The 23,932-nt window shown below is 46.7% G+C and overlaps 1 protein-coding gene across 1 annotated transcript in view; it reads left to right on the top strand.

The window, feature by feature from the left end:
- Nucleotides 1–23,932, top strand: part of PARP4 (poly(ADP-ribose) polymerase family member 4) — a 271,504-nt gene that overhangs the window by 111,880 nt on the left and 135,692 nt on the right. The window contains exons 27-31 of the mRNA XM_088458553.1: nucleotides 777–857; nucleotides 1,818–1,898; nucleotides 7,056–7,151; nucleotides 8,825–8,926; nucleotides 10,580–10,627. Of these exons, the coding sequence (XP_088314679.1) occupies nucleotides 777–857; nucleotides 1,818–1,898; nucleotides 7,056–7,151; nucleotides 8,825–8,926; nucleotides 10,580–10,627 (408 nt within the window). The remainder of the gene's footprint in view (nucleotides 1–776; nucleotides 858–1,817; nucleotides 1,899–7,055; nucleotides 7,152–8,824; nucleotides 8,927–10,579; nucleotides 10,628–23,932) is intronic.

The following is a 23,932-nucleotide window of genomic DNA, read 5'->3' as shown; positions in this document are numbered from 1 at the left end:
CCTTAGTATTAGTTTTCTTTTTTAAGGCAAGGAATCGATATAAAGTCGCAGATGATACATAATGATGCACGGCGCGGGTCACTGGTACCGGATCTGTCTTTTGCCGTCTTACACAGACTGAAGACTTTTTCCTCAGTTTTGCGTCTTAGTTCGCTTAGTCACCACTCCCCTTCCCTGATTGGCCCACCATGCACTGTGCCCCATAAGCAGTAATGGTGTAAACCATCCAGGGGCGTTACAAGCGAGGTGGGGGCCCGTGTGTAGTCCCCTCCTCTCAGTCCGGCGGCCGGAAGCGCACTGAGCGCAGCACCGCACTGATAGACTCTGGGCACTAGAGTCTATAGCGCATGCCGCAGCGGCCACTTTCCATGTACTGCGCATGCACAAAAGTAACGGAAAAATGGACGGCGGACATTTTCCAGGCGTTTTTACAGCGCTGACACAAGCGCTGACGTGAGACTCCGGAGAGGTAAAGTATAATATGGGTGCAACAGTGCGGTGCAGGCCCCCCTGGACTCGCACACCCTGCACTCATTATAAATACGCCCCGGAAACCATCAATGGTTTCCAGTCAGAAGTTTCTTGTCATCAGTGTAAAGCACCGATGGCATCATGGTGACCAATTCAACACCCATCCCTAGCTATAATGCTAGATAGGACCAGGGAAGGAGGATTGTGATATTGCAGTCCTGGTGTCTATGAGGATGTAATTATTTATATTTTTGGATATTGAAGTATAAACTAGACAATTGACTTTCGCTTATCTCTACTTGTAGGCCACCTTAAAGGCACTAATCGATAATAAAGAACTTGAAAACATGGTTTCAACCACTGCACTGCAGAGGACAACTGGAACAGTATGCTTTGCATGATTCGCAACTGATATTTTCTGCCCTGTACCTGTGAAATTATTATCTTAGTCTTACTACTCACAAGTCATATCTCACACATGCATCTATCCTTACATTATTTGCTCATCACATTAGGGAACATTTTACTGGCCCTCAAAATAATACTGGCAGGTTTTGTCCAGTAAGACTCATTCAAAGGGTGCACTCCTCGAGGTGGTGGTGAGTGGGAAATGATCCCCTTTTATATAGGGCTTCAGTATTATGCTATGTGATATCTGATATTTGGAGGAAAGTGAAGGCTTCACATTGGTTCCAATTAATCTATTGCAAACCCTGGATCCTGAGAAAGTGAATTCAGATAAGATCTTTTTTTTATCAATCTGGCATGGACCCAGAGAATAGGGGGAGCGGGTACTAATTACCCAGGCACGGGCTGCTGGAGGGGCTCGGCGGGGGCCCGAGTTCGATACCACCCCCCTCCCCCTCCCTCTTCCCTTTCAGCTGAGAAGCCCAACACATGCTGCTGTGTGCTGGGCTACAAAGGGAGACTGCTTGTTGCTGTCGACCCCATTTTTTGGGCGTCGTGGATCCTGTTAACATGATTTAACCAGACACCTCAGTAACTTGAAGGTCACACAGTAGATCCGATGCGGCGTGTCTTGACGCAGCAGAGGATCACAGAAGTTGGCAATGGGCGTCATCTTACTAAAGACGCATCCTGTGGCTTTTGCATAATTTTGCACAGCTGCTGTGTGCAAAAAGGCGATATCTCTCTCGCTCTCTCTCTCTCTCTCTTTTCTTGGCTCTGTCTCTCTCTTTTATTCTCTTTCTCCTGCTCTGTTTTGTCTCTTTCCTTATTTATCTCACCTTTTCACTGTCTCCTTCTCACTCGTTCACTCTCTCCTCACTTACTCGTTCACTGTCTCCTTCTCACTCACTCTCTCCTTTTAATCACATTTTGTCTAGATACTCCACAAGCTCACGGCTAGAGCTCTAATTAAAGATTATGAGGATGGGATACTGCATGAGACGGAACATGAGAATGAGGTACAATTTGGTTGGTTATTCACATTATTGCTGTATAAGGCATAAGGACCCACAGGTAATTTTTTACGGCATGCACAATTGTAAAAAATAATTAGTGACACTTTGTCGGGGTATTGTTAGGCCACGGAGGAGCCATACCTTATCAGCAGAGGGTGTACATAGTGCTGGGGTATTGCTAGGCCATGGAGGAGCCATACCTTATCAGCAGAGGATGTACATAGTGCTGGGGTATTGCTAGGCCATGGATGGAGCCATACCTTATCAGCAGAGGGTGTACATAGTGCTGGGGTATTGCTAGGCCATGGAGGGAGCCATACCTTATCAACAGAGGGTGTACATAGTGCTAGGGTATTGTTAGGCCATGGAGGAGCCATACCTTATCAGCAGAGGGTGTACATAGTGCTGGGGTATTGCTAGGCCATGGATGGAGCCATACCTTATCAGCAGAGGGTGTACATAATGCTGGGGTATTGCTAGGCCATGGAGGGAGCCATACCTATCAACAGAGGGTGTACATAGTGCCGGGGTAGTGTTAGGCCATGGAGGGAGCCATACCTTATCAGCAGAGGGTGTACATAGTGCTGGGGTATTGCTAGGCCATGGAGGGAGCCATACCTTATCAGCAGAGGGTGTACATAGTGCTGGGGTATTGCTAGGCCATGGAGGGAGCCATACCTTATCAGCAGAGGGTGTACATAGTGCTGGGGTATTGCTAGGCCATGGAGGAGCCATACCTTATTAACAGAGGGTGTACATAATGCTGGGGTAATGCTAGGCCATGGAGGGAGCCATACCTTATCAGCAGAGGGTGTAGGTATTGCTAGGTCATGGAGGAGCCATACTTTATCAGCAGAGGGTGTACATAGTACTGGGGTATTGCTAGGCCATGGAGGGAGCCATACCTTATCAGCAGAGGGTGTACATAGTGCTGGGGTATTGCTAGGCCATGGAGGAGCCATCCCTGATCAGCAGAGGGTGTACATAGTGCTGGGGTATTGCTAGGCCATGGAGGGAGCCATACCTTATCAGCAGAGGGTGTACATAGTGCTGGGGTATTGCTAGGCCATGGAGGAGCCATACCTTATCAGCAGAGGGTGTACATAGTGCTGGGGTATTGCTAGGCCATGGAGGAGCCATACCTTATCAGCAGAGGGTGTACATAGTGCTGGGGTATTGTTAGGCCATGGAGGAGCCATACCTTATCAGCAGAGGGTATACATAGTGCTGGGGTATTGCTAGGCCATGGAGGAGCCATACCCATCAGCAGAGGGTGTACATAGTGCTGGGGTATTGTTAGGCCATGGAGGGAGCCATACCTTATCAGCAGAGGGTGTACATAGTGCTGGGGTATTGTTAGGCCATGGAGGAGCCATACCTTATCAGCAGAGGGTATACATAGTGCTGGGGTATTGTTAGGCCATGGAGGGAGCCATACCTTATCAGCAGAGGGTGTACATAGTGCTGGGGTATTGCTAGGCCATGGAGGAGCCTTACCTTATCAGCAGAGGGTGTACATAGTGCTGGGGTATTGTTAGGCCATGGAGGGAGCCATACCTTTATCAGCAGAGGGTGTACATAGTGCTGGGGTATTGTTAGGCCATGGAGGGAGCCATACCTTTATCAGCAGAGGGTGTACATAGTGCTGGGGTATTGTTAGGCCATGGAGGGAGCCATACCTTTATCAGCAGAGGGTGTGCATAGTGCTTTGGAAGCCACATACTGATGAAAAGAAACAGAGTTATGAGCTTTTAATTATTAGAAAACACTGATAAGTCACTAATGCTTTCAAATAGGCATACAAGTGTGCACAAAGAAATGGCATGGGATGGTGCACCGACCAATGACTCTTACAGCTACAGGAGAACTACAAGTCCCAGCTCCAGGCCGCAGCAGCTAAAAGACCACTTATTATACATAGATGCCGTGCCCATTCAATTGTTACTGGCGGCCCACGGCACAGTGCCATATAATGAGCCCTCTTGACTCATCATATTGCTGGCCGCTGCCGGCCCCTTCATAGCAGACTGACGCTAGTTCTGCCCTGGAGAAAGCACTAACAGGCATAGGGGTCTATGTACTATGCCTAGGAGAGAGATAAAGTACCAACCAACCTGCTCCTAACGGTCACTTTACAGGCTGTGTTTGAAAAATAACAGTTAGGAGCTGATTGGTTGGTACTTTATTTCAGTCCACTTTATCTCTCTCTAAGGCTTAGTACATAGACCCCTTAGTCATGCATAGTCAGACCCACCTCTAGCTTCCACACTGTGTGATTGGTGGTCGAGATACAGCCCACACAGCCGATGTCTCATCAAAGAGAACTCACGGAGCCAAGGCTTACTGACACTGATTTTACATCATGGCCACGGGTGGCACCGCCGGCATCGCCCCTTCCTTGGCTGCCGACTGCCATCCTGGCCAATGGGTAGATACACCCCTGTGTATGGACTTTGTACATGCATTTACATCAGATGCATATTTCGCTAAGTAATGTCACAGGATTTCAGCCGGTGACCCAGGTCTTGTGGCAATACAGCAGGGTCTCTAGAAAGGGTAATATTTAGTGCTCAGTATTGTTCTTAAAGGAGCTAATACACACACTATAGAGGTTGGTTACATTACAGCCAGGTAAATATAGATTAAATCCTTTTTTTTTTTTTTTAAGAAGTTTTATTGTAAGACTGCAATGACCATGACAAAATAGTGGTCAATAAATAACATGACATCAGTAGATAGACAGCCATGAACCATATCAGAGTCCATGAAGAACATAGTTACAAAACTTAAAAGGGGGGAGCACTTGTAGACAAAATTTCTTCATTATACCAAGCTGTAAGTTGGACTGCAGCACGGAGCGTATCTTTGACCTGAGGCGGTAATGTGTGGACATAGGGGAGCCAAGTGTCAAAAAATGTCTCTGCTCCTTTATCTTTATTAAGAGATACCTCCAGCCAATCCATATTGAACAGATGCGCTATTCTAGGTTGTAAAAGAGTGAGTGTCAGAGTATCAGCAGAGATCCATTGGGATAGGATGGATTTCTGCTACAGCTGCTACAATCTTTGCTAATAGGAGACTGGCACCTCTAGAGGGACAAGATGACTCAGACGTTGGCATAATATAAGCCCAATCAGGTGTTAATTCAAAACCAATTCCCAATGTGGAGGATATATACTGTATGTGTGAACTAGGGACCAGAACTTCTGCACCACCGCACAGGATCACATACAATGCATTAGATCCGCATCAGGTTGTTTACACTTGAAACAATTAGAGTCTGTGGAGGCGCCTGTAAGGAATCTTAGTTTGGGTGTGAAATAAGCGCGATGTAATAACTTATAATGCATTTCAGCGTAAGATGCTGAGATTAGTTGTTTAAGTCTAACAAAAGATTTAAAAATAGTGGGTAAAGATATGGTAGGAAATGTAGAGCGTCATTTAGCGACTCCAGCCGTCTCCACTTCCAAATGTATTTCCCAGTGTATATAATTGTATAGTGTGGAAAACAACATAGAAGGCAGCGAGACAACACATCCTTCAAACCACTTTTACCAGATGAAATGGAGAGTCTAGGGGTCAGGGCCAGCTCCAGGGCTAATAACGCCCTGTGCCGGCCAAAATTGGGGGTGTGGCCTAATTACCATAGGCCACACCTCCTTATGTGACGTTATCTGAGGGGCGTGCCCGCATGGCACGCCTCCAAATAACGTCAGGCTGGGGGGAGCCTCACTAGCTGGGCACATGCGCGCAGAATCCATTCAGACTTCGGGGTTCCCAGCACCACCGCACAGCTGTGGCGGTGGGGGTCCCCAACCCCCCCGATTTGACCACTCGCGGGCCACTTCGGCCCACGGGTGGGACGGTACTGTCCCGCTGAAATCGAGATGCTGGGGAAGGGTGCGCCCTCTATAAGGTGGCGCCCCTGTTCGACCGCTCAGGTCGAACACCCCTAGAGCCGGCCCTGCTAGGGTTACAGCGGTGACATAGCTACGTACTTGGAGGTAGACAAATATTGGAATTTGAAGGCGAGGGAATCTTTCCTGTAATTAAATACTCTTAACATGGGATTTTGAGACACTTTTACACATACACACGTCCTCCAGCCCTTCCTGTGTCTTTTTACAAGTCTAGGCTAATTTACTTATCTTGCCCATTAATCAGCTCGGTCCTGGTTCACACATTTAATATTATACCAAGTGGCAGGGAGGTTGGGGTGTTCTCATTGTCCACACACTGCCAGTAAGAGGGGAGGACACCACTAAGAACAGACTGGGAGATTTTTTTCTTAAATCTCCCTCCCAAAGTAACTTCCAGTAGATCTGCTCCATCAAGCCAGTATTGGCTATAGGAATGGTAGCCAGCCTCTCGGGTAGCAGCCTAAAATTTGCTACTTTAGTGACTAGGTAGTAAACGGCACTTATGGTGTGTATACACGGTACAATTAAAACGGACGATATTAACGATATCGATCATACCGTTATCGTTCATATCATGCATTTTTCGGTCCCCAACGACCTGCAATGCGCGGGCACATATGGTCGATATCGACCATCGATCATGCATGCAGGCCAACCTGGTTGATATCGACTAGGTCACTATAGGGACCTGCGATCGTTGATCGATATAGTCGTTGGTGGTGTGCTGGATGAGCGATAGTCCAGCACACCCAGGAGATCGAACGATGATATCGTTATCGTTGTTGATCGTCCCGTGTGTACACACCATGAGTGTTTTTAAACTTTGCAATTAAAAAAATTCCATTGGGAAAACCAGGACACATGGGTGCCATAAGCATTATTGGAGTCACAGGTACCGTTGTCTTGGATGGAGATGAAATATTATTGATGATTATTAGACCGTGGTTACTCAGCCCGTAATAAACACCTTACTTGCTATCCAATGCTGTGACTTAATATATGAAAAATATATATTATTTTAATGTCATATAAACATGACAAATACATATCCAGCCCTATAATCTCTTATATCAGGTATTAAGATGGCCTCATGTACTGATAAATAACGAATATACTCATTGCTTTGTCCTGTATCCCTATATAATACATGATTAGAAACTCAGAATGACTATAGATTGATGATTGTGTGTAAATTGTGTGATGTAAGTCACTGTACTTTGTATTTATTTATTTCATACAGATGAAAAAACAAGAGATGAAGTCTTTTATTATTGCGCTCAGTGTGCAACACTCCATCGTGACGCAATTCACAAGCTTTGTTGCCGTAGAAAAACGGGTGAGTGTGAACGCTAAGCAGCCACAGCTGCCATACTGTAAGTTATGGGTTTTTTTTAATGACATTTTGAAAGAAGAACTTTATCAAAACCCTAGCCATGTAAACAATTATCTTACTGATTACCGTGTACAATGCAGAGGACAGAAATGTAGCCACGGACTAGGCTGACTTACAAGATGGAGGTTAGTGAGAACTAAGCAGAGCCATAGAAGACGGTGAGTGCATTGGCAAGCAGGGCCGATGAGACAGCCGCGGGGCCCGGGTACTAATGAGGGCGTGGCCACATCCAGAAGGCACAGCCATGCCCCTTATGGAAAAAAACGTAATAATGGAGAATATTAAGTGAGACACCAGGCCCCTCCAAAAAGCCTGGAACAGAAATTAGTTCCCACATCCTCCCTCTCGGCGCCCCTATTGGAGAGCATGATTTGGCTGCAAAAGTGCCTGCAACTACTAATCGACCCACAACAGCCAATATTGTTAAAATATATCAATATTTGTTGAGTTACAATCAATCATCAGTTCTTGTCTCAGCGATATCTCTGGTCTCGGTGGGGCGACAAACTTGTACAGTTCGCTGTTGGATAATTGTAGATGGTCTAGACATTATACAGCTGTACGTGCACCTCACTGTTTATATCTTTCATACTCTCCGTAATCTAGTTATTATGCCAGTCCTTAATCTAATAATATACAAATTAATTGTCCACAGAACAGCATGGTCAGCAGTGTGATAAGCTCATATCCTCCCAATGCTTTTTCCTCCCAAGGACATGTACAAATCATCCATATTAACCCTATTATGTCACTAAATCAGGGTACTGCAGTAGGTTACTGCAGCTGACCAGGCTGCTCAGAGATTTTATCTCCAGAGGCTCTCACGCCTTGAGTATACAGACTATATTGTACTGTACTGTCGCTCTCATGAGCATCCACTTGTTTCCAAACTTGCAGGGACGAGTGGGCCACCTTTCTAAGTTTCACCCACAGAGCCAGTCTCAGCTAGCCTGAAAGTATGTTGCAACAGAAGATTATATGCACACAGCTAAAGCTTACGGGGCTGATTCAATCCAGTGCGACATGGGGCCAAACACCCTGTTTGTCATCTGCACGCCAATCTGCCATACACGTTACACTCAATGGTGCTGTATTCCCTGTGCACCTCTAGGGGCTGTGCGGAAACTAGCGATGTTGCTGTCTATGATGTACCATTCGGGAACGGCATATTATTCAGAATTGATTTGCCTCCTAAGTGGTAGAGCCCAGTGGTGCGCCAACATCACCAACACTTGATAAATAGGCTATACATATAAACCTTATATTATGCTACTGTTAGGTGGTCTGGTCATATTTTTAATAGTATACGTCGTGTCCAGTTCTCTGTTCCCCACTCTACAATTCCAGCTCTCAAGCAAATAATCCATGTTTTTAAGTGCAGTCTCATATAACAACAAGAGAGATGGGTGCTGATTCAGAGTTGGGAGGAAAGCAAAAGAAATAAATAGGAGCAACCTTACAGCTGGACAAACCATTCTGCAATGCAAGGGGTGGAAATATATTTCTTTATTTAGCATGCGAGGTAAATACTGGCTGCTTTTGAATGCTGCCACCAATACTGGACATTATTAAGGAACAGTGGGTTGCAGTATTGAAAGCCTTGTTTTCTTTTTCAGAGTGCAGAGGAAGACCTGAACATTGAACCAAACGTTTTGGAAATTATCTCTGCAGAAGATGTGGATATTTTGCCGTACATGGATTGGACTACAGATGACTCTGTATGTATCCCTCTGTCACTTACCTGTTTAGAAAGAGAAAGTGGAGTTGACCAATAGTCTTTCATGAGAAATAGTATTAGAACTAACATAGGCCGGTGTCCCTTAAACCAAAGCACAGGGTTTGCCCAATATTTAAAAGGGCATTGCTTTTACTAGCCGTGCCTTCCTAGTAAAAGCACTGCTCTTTTAAATATTTGGCACAAGCACTAACGGAAATTATGCTACACTTCATATATAAACCCCTTGGACACTTAGAATAGTTTTGGGAATCTGAAATTAGGAGATTGTTAGAGATAGGGTAGTAATTCAATAGCGAAAACAGATGGAGTGCTGGATTCTTTTGTAGTGGTTATTGCATTCTGGAAGGGGAGTTAAAATACTGTATATGAGACAGATGGACTCTGGAAAGAGGCAATGGATGATGTAAAAAAAAAAAAAATAGCTAAAAATGTAAACAACCATCCTCAATAGCTGGGATTTACTGTCCATACTGCTATGATAACTAGTCCCTGCCTGGGCTGCCCTCAGAGCCTCTTTCTGTACTGTCTGCTCCTCCTCAATGACCGGGAGCCAGGCGCTGCACAATATCATCTCATTGTAGTGCCCGGCTCCCGGTCCAGGAATGATGATGTTTGTCCATGCAAGATGACGTTTTGCCTCTTTCTGATTTCCTGTTTTTTCTATGGAAAAATCCGAACTTCGCATGCAAACTCGAACCTATCCGAGCCTGCACATCCCTACTATTTACTAACCTAACCCCCCCCCCCCCAATCCTCCCTTAGGGGTGCCTAACCCTAACATCCCCTTTCCCTAGCCTAACCATCTCGGGGGGGTGCCTAACCCTAAGTCCCCCTCGGGAGCCCCTAACCTAACACACACACACACACCCCCCGCGGCTGTCCGCGCTCGCCGCCCGGCTTACCTTCGATTGGTAGGGCGGGCGTCGGGCTCCCGGCATAGGTAGAATGACAGGCGTCAGGATTTTGACACCTCTCATTAGACCCCTGCCGGGATTAGACAGTCAGGAAGCCGGCGGTCAGCATTTCGACCATCTGCTTCCTGACTGCATCCCCCCGGTCACTGAGGAGGAGCCGGCATTTGGTGTCACCTCCACGGAGGTTGACACCTAGTGTGGTCCGCACCCCCCTAGAGTCACCACTGCCTTATCTATCTTATTCTTCGTCTCCCTCTACAGTAAGCTTCTCTTGCTTCTAAAACATTTCTAACTTTTTGGTTTCATTGTTAAACCAAAATATGTACATATGTATGGGAATAAATAGAATTAATCATTGCAACTGTAATGTAATATTGCAATATATATTTGTTTTTATGCATGCCTCTTGGTAATAGTTATGGTGTTTGCCACAATGGGTCACTTTCTTGGTGTAACTCTGTCATTATCTCTCATGTTTTATTATACTATTATGTTGAGGTGCTATAACGATATGATTTATTTTGCCTAAGTCTAGGTTCACGCCATGATCCGAAATGGTGGGTCCTTTTTCTGAGAACTATAATCATATTGCTGTCATATTATACTTGTTGTCCTTCTGTAATAGCTGAAATGTCCCCATAGGGACATATTTGTTTGTCATGCACAGTACAAAGTAAGATCTAACGGGGTTATAATTAAAGTGTGTTTGCAAATTACAGCAGAGAGCTGATACTGCCGGTGATAAGGAGGATGGTTCTTCAAGCTCTGTGAGTAAGATTCTAATGTATAATTATAATTGGTACACACTGTGATACCATCCGATAAGGTTACTTAGATAATTATATTCTTACTTAATCTCTCTCTTCCCATTGTCCCTTCCCCATCTCTCTATCCTCCCTTCTCTGTCTATTGCCCTCGCTGAGTTTGAGTGTTGTCTCTCTGCTTCCTCCTCTCTATCTTCAGCACCCCACCTCTCTTTTTCATTTCAGAATTTCATCCTCTATCTCTGCCCTTTTGCTATTTCCTTCCTCCTTTCTTTCTATCCAGCTACTCTGTCTTCCATCCTCTCCTCTGTCCTGCTCTCTCCCACTACTCGCTCTCCTGCTCCTCTGTGTCCGTATTTCTGTTTCTCTCCTGCCCCTCACTCTTCTCCCCCCACTTTCTATCTTATGTGTAGATGATTGTTGTAGAGTGACTTGTCAGGACATGAAGCAGTTATTATGTACTGGAATTATGGTGATGATAGAACATATCAGTATACAAGGCATTATGGGGCACATTCAGTATGCAGAGGGATGTGGGATTTTAGGGTACAGGTATGATTAGTGTATATGAGTAAATGAGGAGTGCTGAGCACACAATGATTAGAGACATTACAGCAGTCATGTACTCTTCATGACAGCTACTCATAAACTGTTTGGCGTCTCTCCTCTTGAATGGTAAAGACATGTTGTCTCTTGTCCTCAGAGCACCGCTCAGCTCCACCAGCACACCAAAGGCTGCTTTCTCCTGGTACATGAGCATTGCTGCCTCCCATTGCCCAATGTGGTGGCTCTAATAATCAGCTGCCGCAATAGCAATGTTACTGGGACAAAATATGTTGGCAAATTAAAGTAGCAGGCAGGACTAGACCCTAACTCACTATGCCAAAATGGGCAACATACTAAGGCAAATGCAAACAAAACATAATAAAATAAAACCACAATTAAATCAATTAAAAAATAAATACATATAATGGTTGTTTACACAATTACTATGGAAACCAGCAATACTCTGCGGGACATCAGCTAGTTGGGCTAGACCAAGTAAACCATGACAGATACGGTGGATCTTCTCCACCGAGGTTTACCTATCTGGCCCTGCTCACTCACTGCAGTACTTAACATTCTGTACAGAATACTATTTAAGTTTCCCTCTTGCTGAAAATGCTGGAAAAAGGGTTTATCACAGCTCGTTATATAGACTCCCAACCACACGATTGCTGATTTCATTAAAGAAACTGTTGCGCTTGACTTTGATAGGGTAAAGTGTATGAATAGATAATAAATTGCTATATAAAGTGCTCTGTTAAAGATAGAGCATGCAGCTAGAAATTGCACAGAAAGGAGAATTCATCCATTACCCCAAGTAATACAATTAAAAAAACACAGTTTGTGCATGGAATCAGCGCTCCCTATCTAAGCATCAGGGCCGGATTAAGGGAGGGGCGACAGGAGCGGTCGTCCCTGGGCCCCCGCACACAGGGTCGGTGTGACCCTGCCGAGAACAGTTGCCGGCGGCACCTGTTCCCGGGACGAGGGCGCTCTGCAGCTGCGGCCATTCTACTGCATGCAGCAGCACAGTCAGTGCTGCTGCATTAGCTTGGGGCAGGACGGTAGTGTGGACGGCACATAAGTGCCGTCCGCACTACACAGCACAAACACACAGCCGCCGGTGCCGGCAGCTGTGTGTTTGTTTTAGCAGCCGATGAGAGTCAGTCAGACTCTCATTGGCTGCTGCTCCCACCGCCGGAGCCTCCGTCTTCCGGCTCCCACAGTGGCTGATGGGAGAGACGCCTTGACATCTCTCCCATCATGCAGAGCGGGCCGGCCCGGGAGGACGCCGGACGGAGGAGCAGACGACAGAGCGGGGATTAAGGTAAGTGGAAGTTGTTGTTGTTTTTTTGTGTGTGTGTGTGGGGGGGGGGGTTACTAGGGGCACTGCAGGGGGTACTACAAGGGGCACTGCTGGGGGGGGTACTACTACTAGGGGCACTGCAGGGGGTACTACAAGGGGCACTGCTGGGGGGGTACTACTACTAGGGGCACTGCAGGGGGTACTACAAGGGGCACTGCTGGGGGTACTACTACGGGCACTGCAGAAGGTACTACAAGGGGCACTGCTGGGGGGGATTACTGGGGGGACTACTAGGGGCACTGCTGGGAGGATTACTGGGGGCACTGCACACTGGTGGGACCACTACTGGGGGACACAGCATAGAGGGGGATTACTACTAGGGTTACTCCTGGGTGGGACTACTGTTGAGGGGGGACTGCACCTAGGGACACTGCTGGGGCGGACTGCTACTGGGGGCACGGCTGGGCTCGACTCTGTGTGGCTTGAAGGGGCCCCCCGCAACTTAGTTGCCCTGGGGCCCCCACAAGCCTTAATCCGGCCCTGCTAAGCATGTGTACCTAAACCCACGTGAATAATTCAATACACTTAGTAAAGGAACCAGTGGAGAAAAAAACATCAGACTAAATACATCCACATTACATGGAGTCCTATTTTATGTCTTTCTTCTTTGAAAGTCCTATAATATTCGTCCCAAAGGTATCAGGTGTCCTTATTCTGAAACAGCAAGCATGTCTCCCATATATGCAACCAGCAAAAACATGGGGGAACGCAAGAACAGAAACAGGCAATAGTGCAGAGACCTTTTATAAAATTTCAGGTTTTAATTAACATTCCACTTACAAGATATAGACGTATATAACAGCATAAACGTACTCCTCAGTGGCAAAGCAGCAACACATCAGTCGCCCTCTTATAGTCCCTATGATGATAATAAGGGGGGGGGGGGTGATAACACCTCCTCTTGTTGTCGTGGTCGGGGGAGACAGTCAGCCAGGCTTTGATAGGATAAAGTGTATGACTGGGTGAATTGCGTACTGAGGGCCTGATTCAGTAGTGCACGCTAAAGCGCTGCTGAACTCAGATTCCCGATGGTCAGGAATCTGCGCAGACGCATGACCCGTTGTGCGCATATGCAAAACGGGTATGCGATCCTGCTGGCAGACTGGCAGCAGACTGTCAGTGGTTGATGGTCTGCTGCCATTTGTGGGCGGGGATGTGGCGGCGATCGCCTCAATTTCCTGAAACGGCGTGTCTCCACTATTAGGGGGTAGTGAAGAGGCCAGGATCTCCTTCGACTGACGGAGACTTCTGGCCTTTTCCTCTCAACTGTGGCGGCTGGCTGTGTGACCCCATGGGTCACCTTATCCGGCCGATGTTATTCAGATTATCTGATGCTGCAGCTCGGATAAGTAATGCACAGGGGGCGTGATGCTTCCTGCTGCATTACCATATCTGCAAGGATCGCAATTGCAAAGCTGCCTGCAATTGCCATTCTTGCTTAATCAGGCCCTGAGGACAATGACATAACTACTGTGTGCTCTTGCTGTGGATCTGCCTGTTAGAATGGCCGGTTCATGAGCCAATCAGAAACATAACACTGAGTTATTTCAGTGATCCATGGATTGCTAATAGAATGGAGCACTTCCATGAATACATATGTGAGCTAAAAGTACATAAGTCAATGGTTCCCAAACTGTGCGCCGTGGCACCCTGGGGTGCCTTGGGACACTTGCAGGGGTGCCTCAGGTTGGTGGTCCAGCATCAACACACATTATATATGGTCAATTTAATGTAAAAAACGTGAACAAACAGAAGTGTAAACCTGTCCACCACCACATACCTGAACCTAAGGATGACATATAAGCACAATTTATTTCACTTTACAATTTTACTAGATTTGTTTTTGAATTTCTCAATAACTTATACTTAAGGGTGCAGTGAAAACAATGCTGACACTCTAAGGCGTCGTGATTCAAAGAAGTTTGGGAACCACTGACTTAAGTAATAAATTAAAAATTTACAGTATTTAATAGTGAATCAATGCAAATTATATAATTAATTGCATTAGATCTTTTTTTATTTGTAAGCAACAAGTATAACTTGTAGCAGAATAATGTAATGCCACTTGCGTTAATGTAGCTCGTCCTGGTGACTGCAGACCTGAATCGCAGAAAGGGCAAGTAGGAGCTGGGACTTTTTGATAGAGCCTCTGGGTTAAAGGTAAAACTGGTCAGAGGTGATACCCTAATTCTGCTCATACACTTGGATCATCTGCTTCATATTTTAAAGCCAAATGGGATTTTGTTGAGCTCTCCAGCCTTGCACAGGTTCCAGGAGCTGCTATTGTTGTGACTCTGAAATCAGGATTTCCCGTTTTGGCACTTACCTACATTCAGTTGTACCCAGCACTGAGGGCTTGATTCAGCAAGGATCTCAAGTGCTAAGATGCACGCAGTCGGACGATTATCGCGATCTGCGTATGCATCACAGTGCACGTGCGCGATCTAGCCACTGCGATTGGGAATAATACACAGCCTGAGCTCTAGATACCGACAGGAAGTTTAGCAGTTTGTGAGTGAGGTCTGACCTGCCTTAATTGTGCGTGAGACTCCGATGGTACAGATGTTTTCTCAGACTTGCAAGGTATTACGGATGTGAGTAAAGGAAAGTGGGCGTCTTTATGCTGTGCTGCAGTGGCATTGCAATCGCAGTCATTTGCATAATTTTGCAGCAGAACTGCGTACACGCTTGCTGTCGTGATCACATCAGCGATCCTTGCTGAGTCAGGCCCTGAGATCGGACGCGGTTGGCAGCTACATTAAATTTAGCACTGCGGCAACCGTCTACTGCAGAGTTTCCCAAACTTCGCAATTACAGTCCAGGTTTTAAGGATATCCACTCCGCACTCGATGACCTGTTCTGTGCACACCATAGGGAGATACTTCATTAAAGGTCATAGCCACACACTCACTACCTGGGCCCACCCAATGTCTCAGTGGCTCTTGTATCAAGTGGTTCATGTGTTAAATCCCAATCATAACTGCGATTACTAAAAAAGTGCATGATAAATAAGGCTTCAAAGAAAAATAGTACAAAAAAAAAATAAAAAAATTAAATGTAATAAATTATTTGTAGTATCTATAAAATAGAGGAACCATCAAATAAATCTCACTTGTGAGTTAAGGATACAACCATTTACAATAAAAACTTAGGAAATAGAGAGCAACTCCGTTTCGTTGATGTCCGGCAGAAGCTGGATCACCGGTTTAACAATTGGGCTGCTATTTAGCAGCCCAAGCTTATTTTTATGATTTACTTTTGTTTTCATTTATTTTGCTACTGAGCTGCAGCGCGAGACAATCCTTTGGACGTCTGCACTGCTTCTCCATCTCCCCTCCGCGGCGCCATGACACCAGCCCTCAGCTAGGTACTCACGGCGGGGCTCTGAGGGGGAGCTAGCTAGCAAGGCTCCCCAGACTGCAGCTGGAACTCAAGGGGACAGGACAGAGGCGCTGATGTGGACACCGGTTAGTCCGGGTCCTCACTAGACCACCAGGGCACTACAAGCACTGGCGCAGGGCACAATTAAAGCCACGGGACCCGATGGTTAATGTCAGCATAGAGGAGAAGGCGCTCTCCCTGTAGCCCCTCCCCCAGCTCAGGGCGCCATTCCACTGCGGTCTTGCTGCTCCTCCCTCACCCTCCGCCCCCTCTGAGACTCACGGCAGACATTTTCTGCATTTAGGTCTCTGGGAACGCTGGGTCCAGTCTCCCTGTATAACTCTCCCAAGGGCCAGGTTATACAGCGCTATATCCTACCAGCTACTGTGGTCTGTGTAGTGGATTTTAGTGCTCACTGCAGTTATATTGTATATTCTACATTTGTATGTGACTTGTGCTAGCACTGCTGTCTGTTTTCTTTTATACCTTTTCTTTAATTCTACTATAACCTTGGCATACTACGGTATAGGGGGTCCATTGTACCTCACATCTCCTTATATTTGTGAGGGCTATCACATACTATATATCGCTGTTGCGCACTACACTGTGCCATATTACACATACATCTGGGTTGCTCACTGAAATGTGTCAGATTGTGTGTTACATTATGCTTGCAGAGGCAAGAATAACAAGCAGCCTGCTCATCCCACTCTGGTGTTCTGTAAGTCCTGCTCAGCAGGCTCAGCTTCAGAGGACCTCTTCAGGATGGTCTTTGTGCATCTTGTTATACTGCCCCAGGCCCATCAGCCCCAATGTCCTCTCCTCAGGACCCGCCCTGGGCTAGTTTTTCACAGGTGCTGGCAAAACCTGTGGACCAGCTAGCGGTCCCTATTGCAGCTCACCTTATGGGATGGCCACAGCATGTACTCCCTGCAAATCCTTTTCCTCCCCCATGGCTAGACGTACTTTCTTGAAGAGTCTGGCGGATACCTCTACAGCCTTTCAACAAATGCTACAAAAGGAGAGACCCTTACCTAGTAAACCTACTAAGTGTCCTGTGTGATCTTCCCAGTTCACCCAATTATCAGATTCTGATTTATCATCTGGGGAGGCAGAAGATGCAGACCTCTCTCACTCTGACTTGCCCTCGGGAGACGAGGAACCCCCCTCTAAATTGAATATACCTGCGCTTGAGAGAGCTGTAAAATATATTCTTCAACTAGAAGAGACAGAACCCGCTCCTAAGGCAAAACAGCCACTCTTTAATCGACAAAAGATAGTTTTGCTAGAGTTTCTTCACTCTGACCAGCTATCTGATCATATGAGTGAGGCATGGAATATGCCCAGTAAAAGATTTCAGCTGCCTAAACGTTTAAGTTCCTTTTACCCTCTTCCTGCTACTGATTGCTCTAAATGCAATCCCCAGCAGTGGATTCCCACGTGACACGTCTGGTCAAGAATGCTTCTTTACCTATCCATACTGCAACCTCCTTGAAGGAGACTATGGATAGAAGGATGGAAGCTATATACTATATGTATATGTCTAAAATCTATATACTCTCTTACAGGAGCTATTACTCACCCTGCTAGGGCTACAGCTTGGGTGTTAAAGCCATTGAGAGTTGGGCAGAGGCCCTAGAAGAGGCATTTCCCTCTGATGCTTCGAGGGAACAGCTGTCCTACATATCTCACATTAGAGATGCAGCCTCCTATTTGGGTGAAGCAGCTATGAATATGGCTCTCCTAGCTTCCAAGGCATCTGTCACTTTTGTAGTAGCCCGCCGTATTGTTTGGCTCCACTCATGGAAGGCAGATGCGGACTCTAAAAAGGCTTTGGAGTCTCTGCCTTCTTCTGGGGATATACTGTTTCGCCCAGAATTGGACAAGATTGTGACTACCTTGGCAGCTTCCAAGAAGGTGTTTCTGCCCTCTGCATATAATGCGAAGCCTCGGATGTCTCCTTTTGTCCTCAAGGAAAAAGTAAAGGTCAGTCCTTTCCAAGGCATCAGGCATCAAAAGGCCTCCAAGCCTAGGATAAAACAGACCTGGCTACTAGACATCCACCTACCAAATCTGAGGACAAGCCTTCAGCCTGATGAGACGGGGCCTCTCCCTGGGGGCTCCCAGGGTGATAGGCCGACTTCTTCAATTCACCCAGTTCTGGCATCAGACCACATCAGAGGCCTGGGTAAGAGAAGTGGTCTCCCACGGATATGCCCTATCCTTCCTGTGGTGACCCCACCCAGCAGTTCTTTTGTACAGGACCTCCATCGGACCCAAGCAAGGCCCTGCTGCTCCAAAAGGCCATTCCATCCTTACTGTTCTCAGGAATAATAATTCCGGTCCCCTCCTCACAGTGAGGGAAGGGCTATTATTCTACCCTTTTCTTAGTTCAGAAGCCCAATGGGTTTCATCGGCCTATCCTCAACCTCAAGTCTCTGAACAAGTTTATCAGGGTGCCCAGGTTTCATATGGAAACCCTCCGCTCTATTGTCCTTGCTACGGAGCTTAGGGACTTTATGGTGTCTCTGAACATTCAGGATGCTTACCTACATGTACCTATAGCGCCTTCTCATCAACAATATTTCTCCTTCATCCACTAGGGGACACTGGAGTTCAAGACAGTGGGGTATAGACGGTGGTAGAGTAGAGCCTGGCACTTTAAATAATTTAGAAGTGTGACTGGCTCCTCCCCCTCTATGCCCCATCAGCCCCAGTTTTTAGAATGTGCCCGAGAGAGCCGGTCACATAGGGCTGAGCTCCAGCCCACACTTAGTATTTTTATCTTTATTTTCACTTTATTTTATTTTATAGCTTTCACAAAGCATTGAGGACAGGCTGACAGAGAACTGCGTCTGTCAGCCTGCTACATGGAGGCATCAGGAGACCCGCCACCACTAAAAAAGAGTGCGTGTCGGAGTCCCAGGCACCCTGGCAGTAGCTCAGGGAGGACACGCCACAGCTTAATATAGAGGCTGTGTCCGTGCTTCCGAATGCCTAGCCGCAGCCCTGATGCCAGCAGTGGTAAGTATAATCTCTTCCCCTGACTAGCGGGGGACTAGATCTGCGGCCCCTCCGCCCCCATATAGCTGAACTACTGAGCTCAGCAAACTACCAACCTGGGTCCTTATTTTAGAAGGTCCCCGGTTCTATGCCCGGCATAGAAAATATTCCTTATGCCGGTTAACAAGGGGGCGGAGCCACCGCGCATAAAGTCGCGCTTCCCAGTCAAAATCTCCCTCAGAGAAGGACTGTAATAACATCCCTGCACTCTCCATGCAGGGACACCGCTATCCTGCATCTGTGACAGCGCGGTGCCTTGCTGCGGCTGTCGTTTACAGTGAGACAACTCTCTCTGCAATAGAGGCGGTCTGTTGCTGCAACCCCCACCCCCCGCGCCTGCCGCACTACCTTCTCCCCGAACTAAAGAGACAATCCCGGTCAGTATACCGGAGTGAGCGGGGGCGGAGCTTATTAGGGCGCGTCTCGCATTCTAGCGGCGCCATCTGTAGGCGGGCTCTCCCTCTTCTGTGCGCTTCACTGTAAAACAGCGCTGCTGCTATATAGCGATCTCCGGTTCCAGTGGAGAGCTCCTAAGCAGCGGCGTTCTCAAGGAGGTGCTGGCTTCCGGTTAGGCGGGCTGCCGAAGTTGGGCTCGCTGTAGGAGGCATGGGGTGCGGCCCTGGTTGCGGCTCCTTACAGAGCAGCCAAAGGTAAGGACCCTAAGAGTCAACAGCTTTAGCCGGGGGGCTCCGTTCTCGGCGATGTAGGGGCGGGGCTTAGTCCATTGCTGCGCCCGGAAGTGCGCCGCTTAATTCTACACAGTCTCCCCTTGGGCTGCGCACTTCATGAGATCTCCCAGTAAGGAGAGTTTTATATCCAGCTTCCTCTTAAGGGCAGCATTGGGTACAGTATATTACCTGCGTAAACGCAGTTTAGTGCAGGGTGAATGCAGTGTGGACTGTGCCTGCTAGAGCAGCGAGAGGTCTGAGCCCCTGGAGTGACTGCACCGCGGGAAGTTCAGTTATAGAGAGTGCACTCCACCTTCATGTGGTTGCGCATGCTAGGATAACTCCGCTTAGAATACGCTGTGCTGTGTAAGAAACTGTTACTACACCACCCTTAATAGGCCTGGTCAGTACTTGGAATATCTGGGCAGCTGCAGTATCTAGCTAGAACCTAGTTTGGTAAATGCTGAGATAGATTATGCTGATGCATACTGAGCGCAGTGTAGCAGTCTTCCTGCTTACTGAGTTACGCAGCGACAAGGTCCATATTGAACTTGACTCATCTCGGTAGTTCCTATATGGTGGTCAGATTCCACAATGATCTTGTAGAGGGGAGAGCACCGCAAAACAGTCAGCCACAACTCTCCTAACTGCTGCCCTACGTCATTGTGATGTTACTGTGTAGAGGATAGTTATGTCTATTTTAAAATTGTCTATCAAAATGGCTGCACTGTTTGATTAAGTATTAATCAGTACTCATATTGAAGAGCAACACCTCTACATATCATGGGACCCGCCGCCACTATTATAGAGTGAGTGTACGGGCCCCTGACACTAGCTCAGGGAGGAACATGCCGCAGCCTAATACAGAGGATGTGTCCATGTCACTTACCCTCCGCATGATCTGCCGATTGATCTATGTCTGTGTCAGATGGGCCTATATACATCAAGTATACTGCAGGAATTTTCATTGCACTAAGGTCGTCTCCTTGATTCCCACTTTAAAAAAGCGGGTTCAACTGGAGCTCAAATGGCTCACTCGAAAAGGCGGGTACTCCAGTGACAGAAGGTTCCCAGGATCGAAACCAATCTGGGTCATCACGCTGTTCAAATATCCAGGCCCATACGCCGTAGCAGATTGACGGCCACACGCGACACATGAGCAGTCTCCCTGCGTGGAGGTAAGCCACATGTATGTAGATATCTGTATTTTATGCATATGAATTTTGTCCTGGGCTCAACCAAGGTCTTTGCTCAGTTCTTGGCTCTTACTGTTGCTCATGTTAAATATGTGTGGGTATGTGGTCCCTACGGCCACACCACCCTGAACACGCCCGATCTCGTCTGATCTTGGAAGCTAAGCAGGGTCAGGCCTGGTTAGTATTTGGTATATGTATATATGTGTATGTATATATATATATATATATATATATATATATATATGTATGAATGTATGTATCGCTTCTTATCCTTACCGTAAGGGCAGAGGAGGATCTGTTATCCGTCTTGTCTCATACCTACATATTTTAAAAGAAGCATCCTGCGATTGGAGGCTGGACTCTCCTGATGCGGTTGTTTGGTACAATAGCTCCGCTTTACATGGTTACCTGTGTATGTGTAGGTATGTGTAATGTGTGTATGTGTATATATGTATATATATATATCTATGTATATGTATATTAATAAAACGTGTTGGGAATTGTATAGGTGTGTCTATACTTCCACAATCATTAGGTTTACCTATAAGTCCATGGATGGGAAGCCGCCTGGGATTACCAGAAACTGTAGGCGATATCCATATATGATGTCCACACATGTATATAATGGAGCAAACTTGTGGCATTCTAAGAATGCATCAGATATGCTGTATATATGCTAATCTCCTGGGCAGGAGTCTTGACAGGTAAGCTTCCTTGGTTGGTACTAACAGATTGCCTTCTCATGCAACTATGTTTGTCCAGGTGTGCGTGTGTATATGTATAATATATATTCACATTCCTTGTATGAATATTTCCTAATAATGGGAAAACCTGTTTTAACCCTAACTGGGGGTATCACTATAGCCTAATGCAATGTCTATGTACAGGCACCTTCTCAGTATAGGTTCCAGTACTCAATATTATCTCAATAAAATGAGGCTATAAGTGTCCCTAGGTTCTCTTCCTATCAGTACATAGAGAATGCAGGTTCTATTCCATCCTCAGGACCTAATTGTTTAAATGACAACAGACTGCAGTTACTGCTCCTGTCCCTGAAGGCCTACGGCCACCCGCCGAAAAGGCAGGGTCAAGCCTGGCTTGATTAGATTGGTGAGTATCAGGTAAATCCTTGGCCCTGGTGTTCACTTTTAAATCCCTCTCGTTGTGAACACTATAACTTTCAAGGGTCACTGGTGGGGATCCATCATCAAATATTTAATATTCTGTGTGTATCTTGACCTATTCAAGGTCTTACTTAAATCCGCCTGTTAACTAATACGCACTTCACCATTATAAGTGATAATGTACTGATACACTAGCAGACTGTATTTGGAGTATATGTATAAACTCTAGATGTCTACTCATCCCTACTGTTACATGCTCAGGTATAGAGTCCTGTTGTACAACCTTCTTGTCTCCTAACTATTTGCTAGTTTTCTACAGTGTTTTCCCAGACAACATCGCCAGACTGAAGTCTGTGCTGTAGAGCATTGGTTCTTAGCCCACTGAACTACTCTCTATACCTGACGTGACGGGTTGCTGTGAGATGGAAAAGGTTAGTGACCTACATCTCGTCTAGAGGGCTTCTGGTTGCTCACAGGTAAGCGGTACCTCACTAATGCCTCGGCAGATGCTCCAATTTCATGCAACCTGACATTACAAGTCTCCCTTCCGCACCCTAGCTGCCGTCCTAGCAGCCATCCGCTCTCGTAATCAGTTGGCTCTACTACACTTTAGAGCTTTCCTGGTGTGTGGGTGCATAGTTCCAACATTGAGAGTGCTCGCTTCTGCAGCACATATACTAAAAATTGAAACACAAGGATGACACGCAAATTCGTGAAGCATTCCATATTTAATTATCACTTTCTTCTACTAGACTCTGTTGGGGTGATAAAGGACTGTAGCGCATCTATGGGCTACGGCACATCTTTACATTAAAGTGTGACAGTCATTATGTTCTGCGCTGGGAGCCTGATTCCTGTTCAGTATCTGTGGATATTTTCATCACACTGACAGGTTCCTGATGTGTACCTTTATGGTGGTCCTAGCCTTGTTGTACGGGATGCTTCCCTATATTGGTAGCTCTCCTTGGGTGGCTGTTGCATCCGTGCTCTTTAACTGCCAGGGTATCCGAGTTGTTTTCATACTATGTTCGGACCAGCAGTTTGTACTGACTACGCACTTCGATCATGATGGACATGTCTGTTGTTTGGGGTTGTTGCTATGGTTTTCTTTTTAGGCCGGCACAGGGGGTGTGCCGTAAAGTCCCCGTATGGGGCGCCCAATACACGAGTTTGAGACCCGCCCCAAGCGGTAGTGACACACTGCCAGTAGTCTGCTATGGGGAATTATAGCTGCAGGGTTTCAGTTGCTGTTTGATCCCTCTGTTTCAGAGTGGTTGTACTGCGGTCTGACCCTCTGAAAGGAATTGTGGTTTCAATTCTTTCACAGCCGCCTCTGCATCATACCCAGCGGGATCTCCATTGTTGAGAACTTCTATGGTTTAACCCCTTCCGCTGGTTGTCAACCTGGTAGTACTTGGGCCTCGGCGATTGTTCGGTCTTGACTTTTGCCTCGTTGTATACTCCTTATTAGGAGTCTGTGGACAGGATCAGCTCTGTATCTGTAGATTGGTATTATATACGTATATCTATATGAATTCTGTCCAGCAGTGCTGGGTTGCTGCTGTCTGCAAATTATACAGCTTCCTATGTTCGACTCTAGTTTGGCCTGGGTCTGTTTTCAGCTGAGCTTACATTAGCCGTTATTACGTTCGAATTACGCCGTAAGTTGTGGAATTCTTCCGCTGTTTAGCAGGGAGTTGTGATTGTCTCCTCTGCGACTCTTGATTCTCAGCTCTTGCCTTTCCATTGGGCCTACAGTTCTTGGCGCTCCTGGTTTTCGGGTTTGCCAAAGGGTCGGCGAGTTCTCCGCGCTTCCCACCCGGGAGGTTGGCTTTGGGACGTCCCCACTGTCTTGAACTCCAGTGTCCCCTAGTGGATGAAGGAGAAATCAGGATTTTGGTACTTACCGATAAATCCCTTTCTCCGATTCCACAGGGGACACTGGACGCCCGCCCAGCGCTGCG

Source organism: Taudactylus pleione, unplaced genomic scaffold (genome assembly GCF_031769625.1).
Source record: "Taudactylus pleione unplaced genomic scaffold, aTauple2 ptg000842l, whole genome shotgun sequence".
NCBI classification, from domain to species: domain Eukaryota; kingdom Metazoa; phylum Chordata; class Amphibia; order Anura; family Myobatrachidae; genus Taudactylus; species Taudactylus pleione.
The sequence above is the reverse complement of the archived record's forward strand: the minus strand, read 5'-3'. Positions and strand labels throughout refer to the sequence as shown.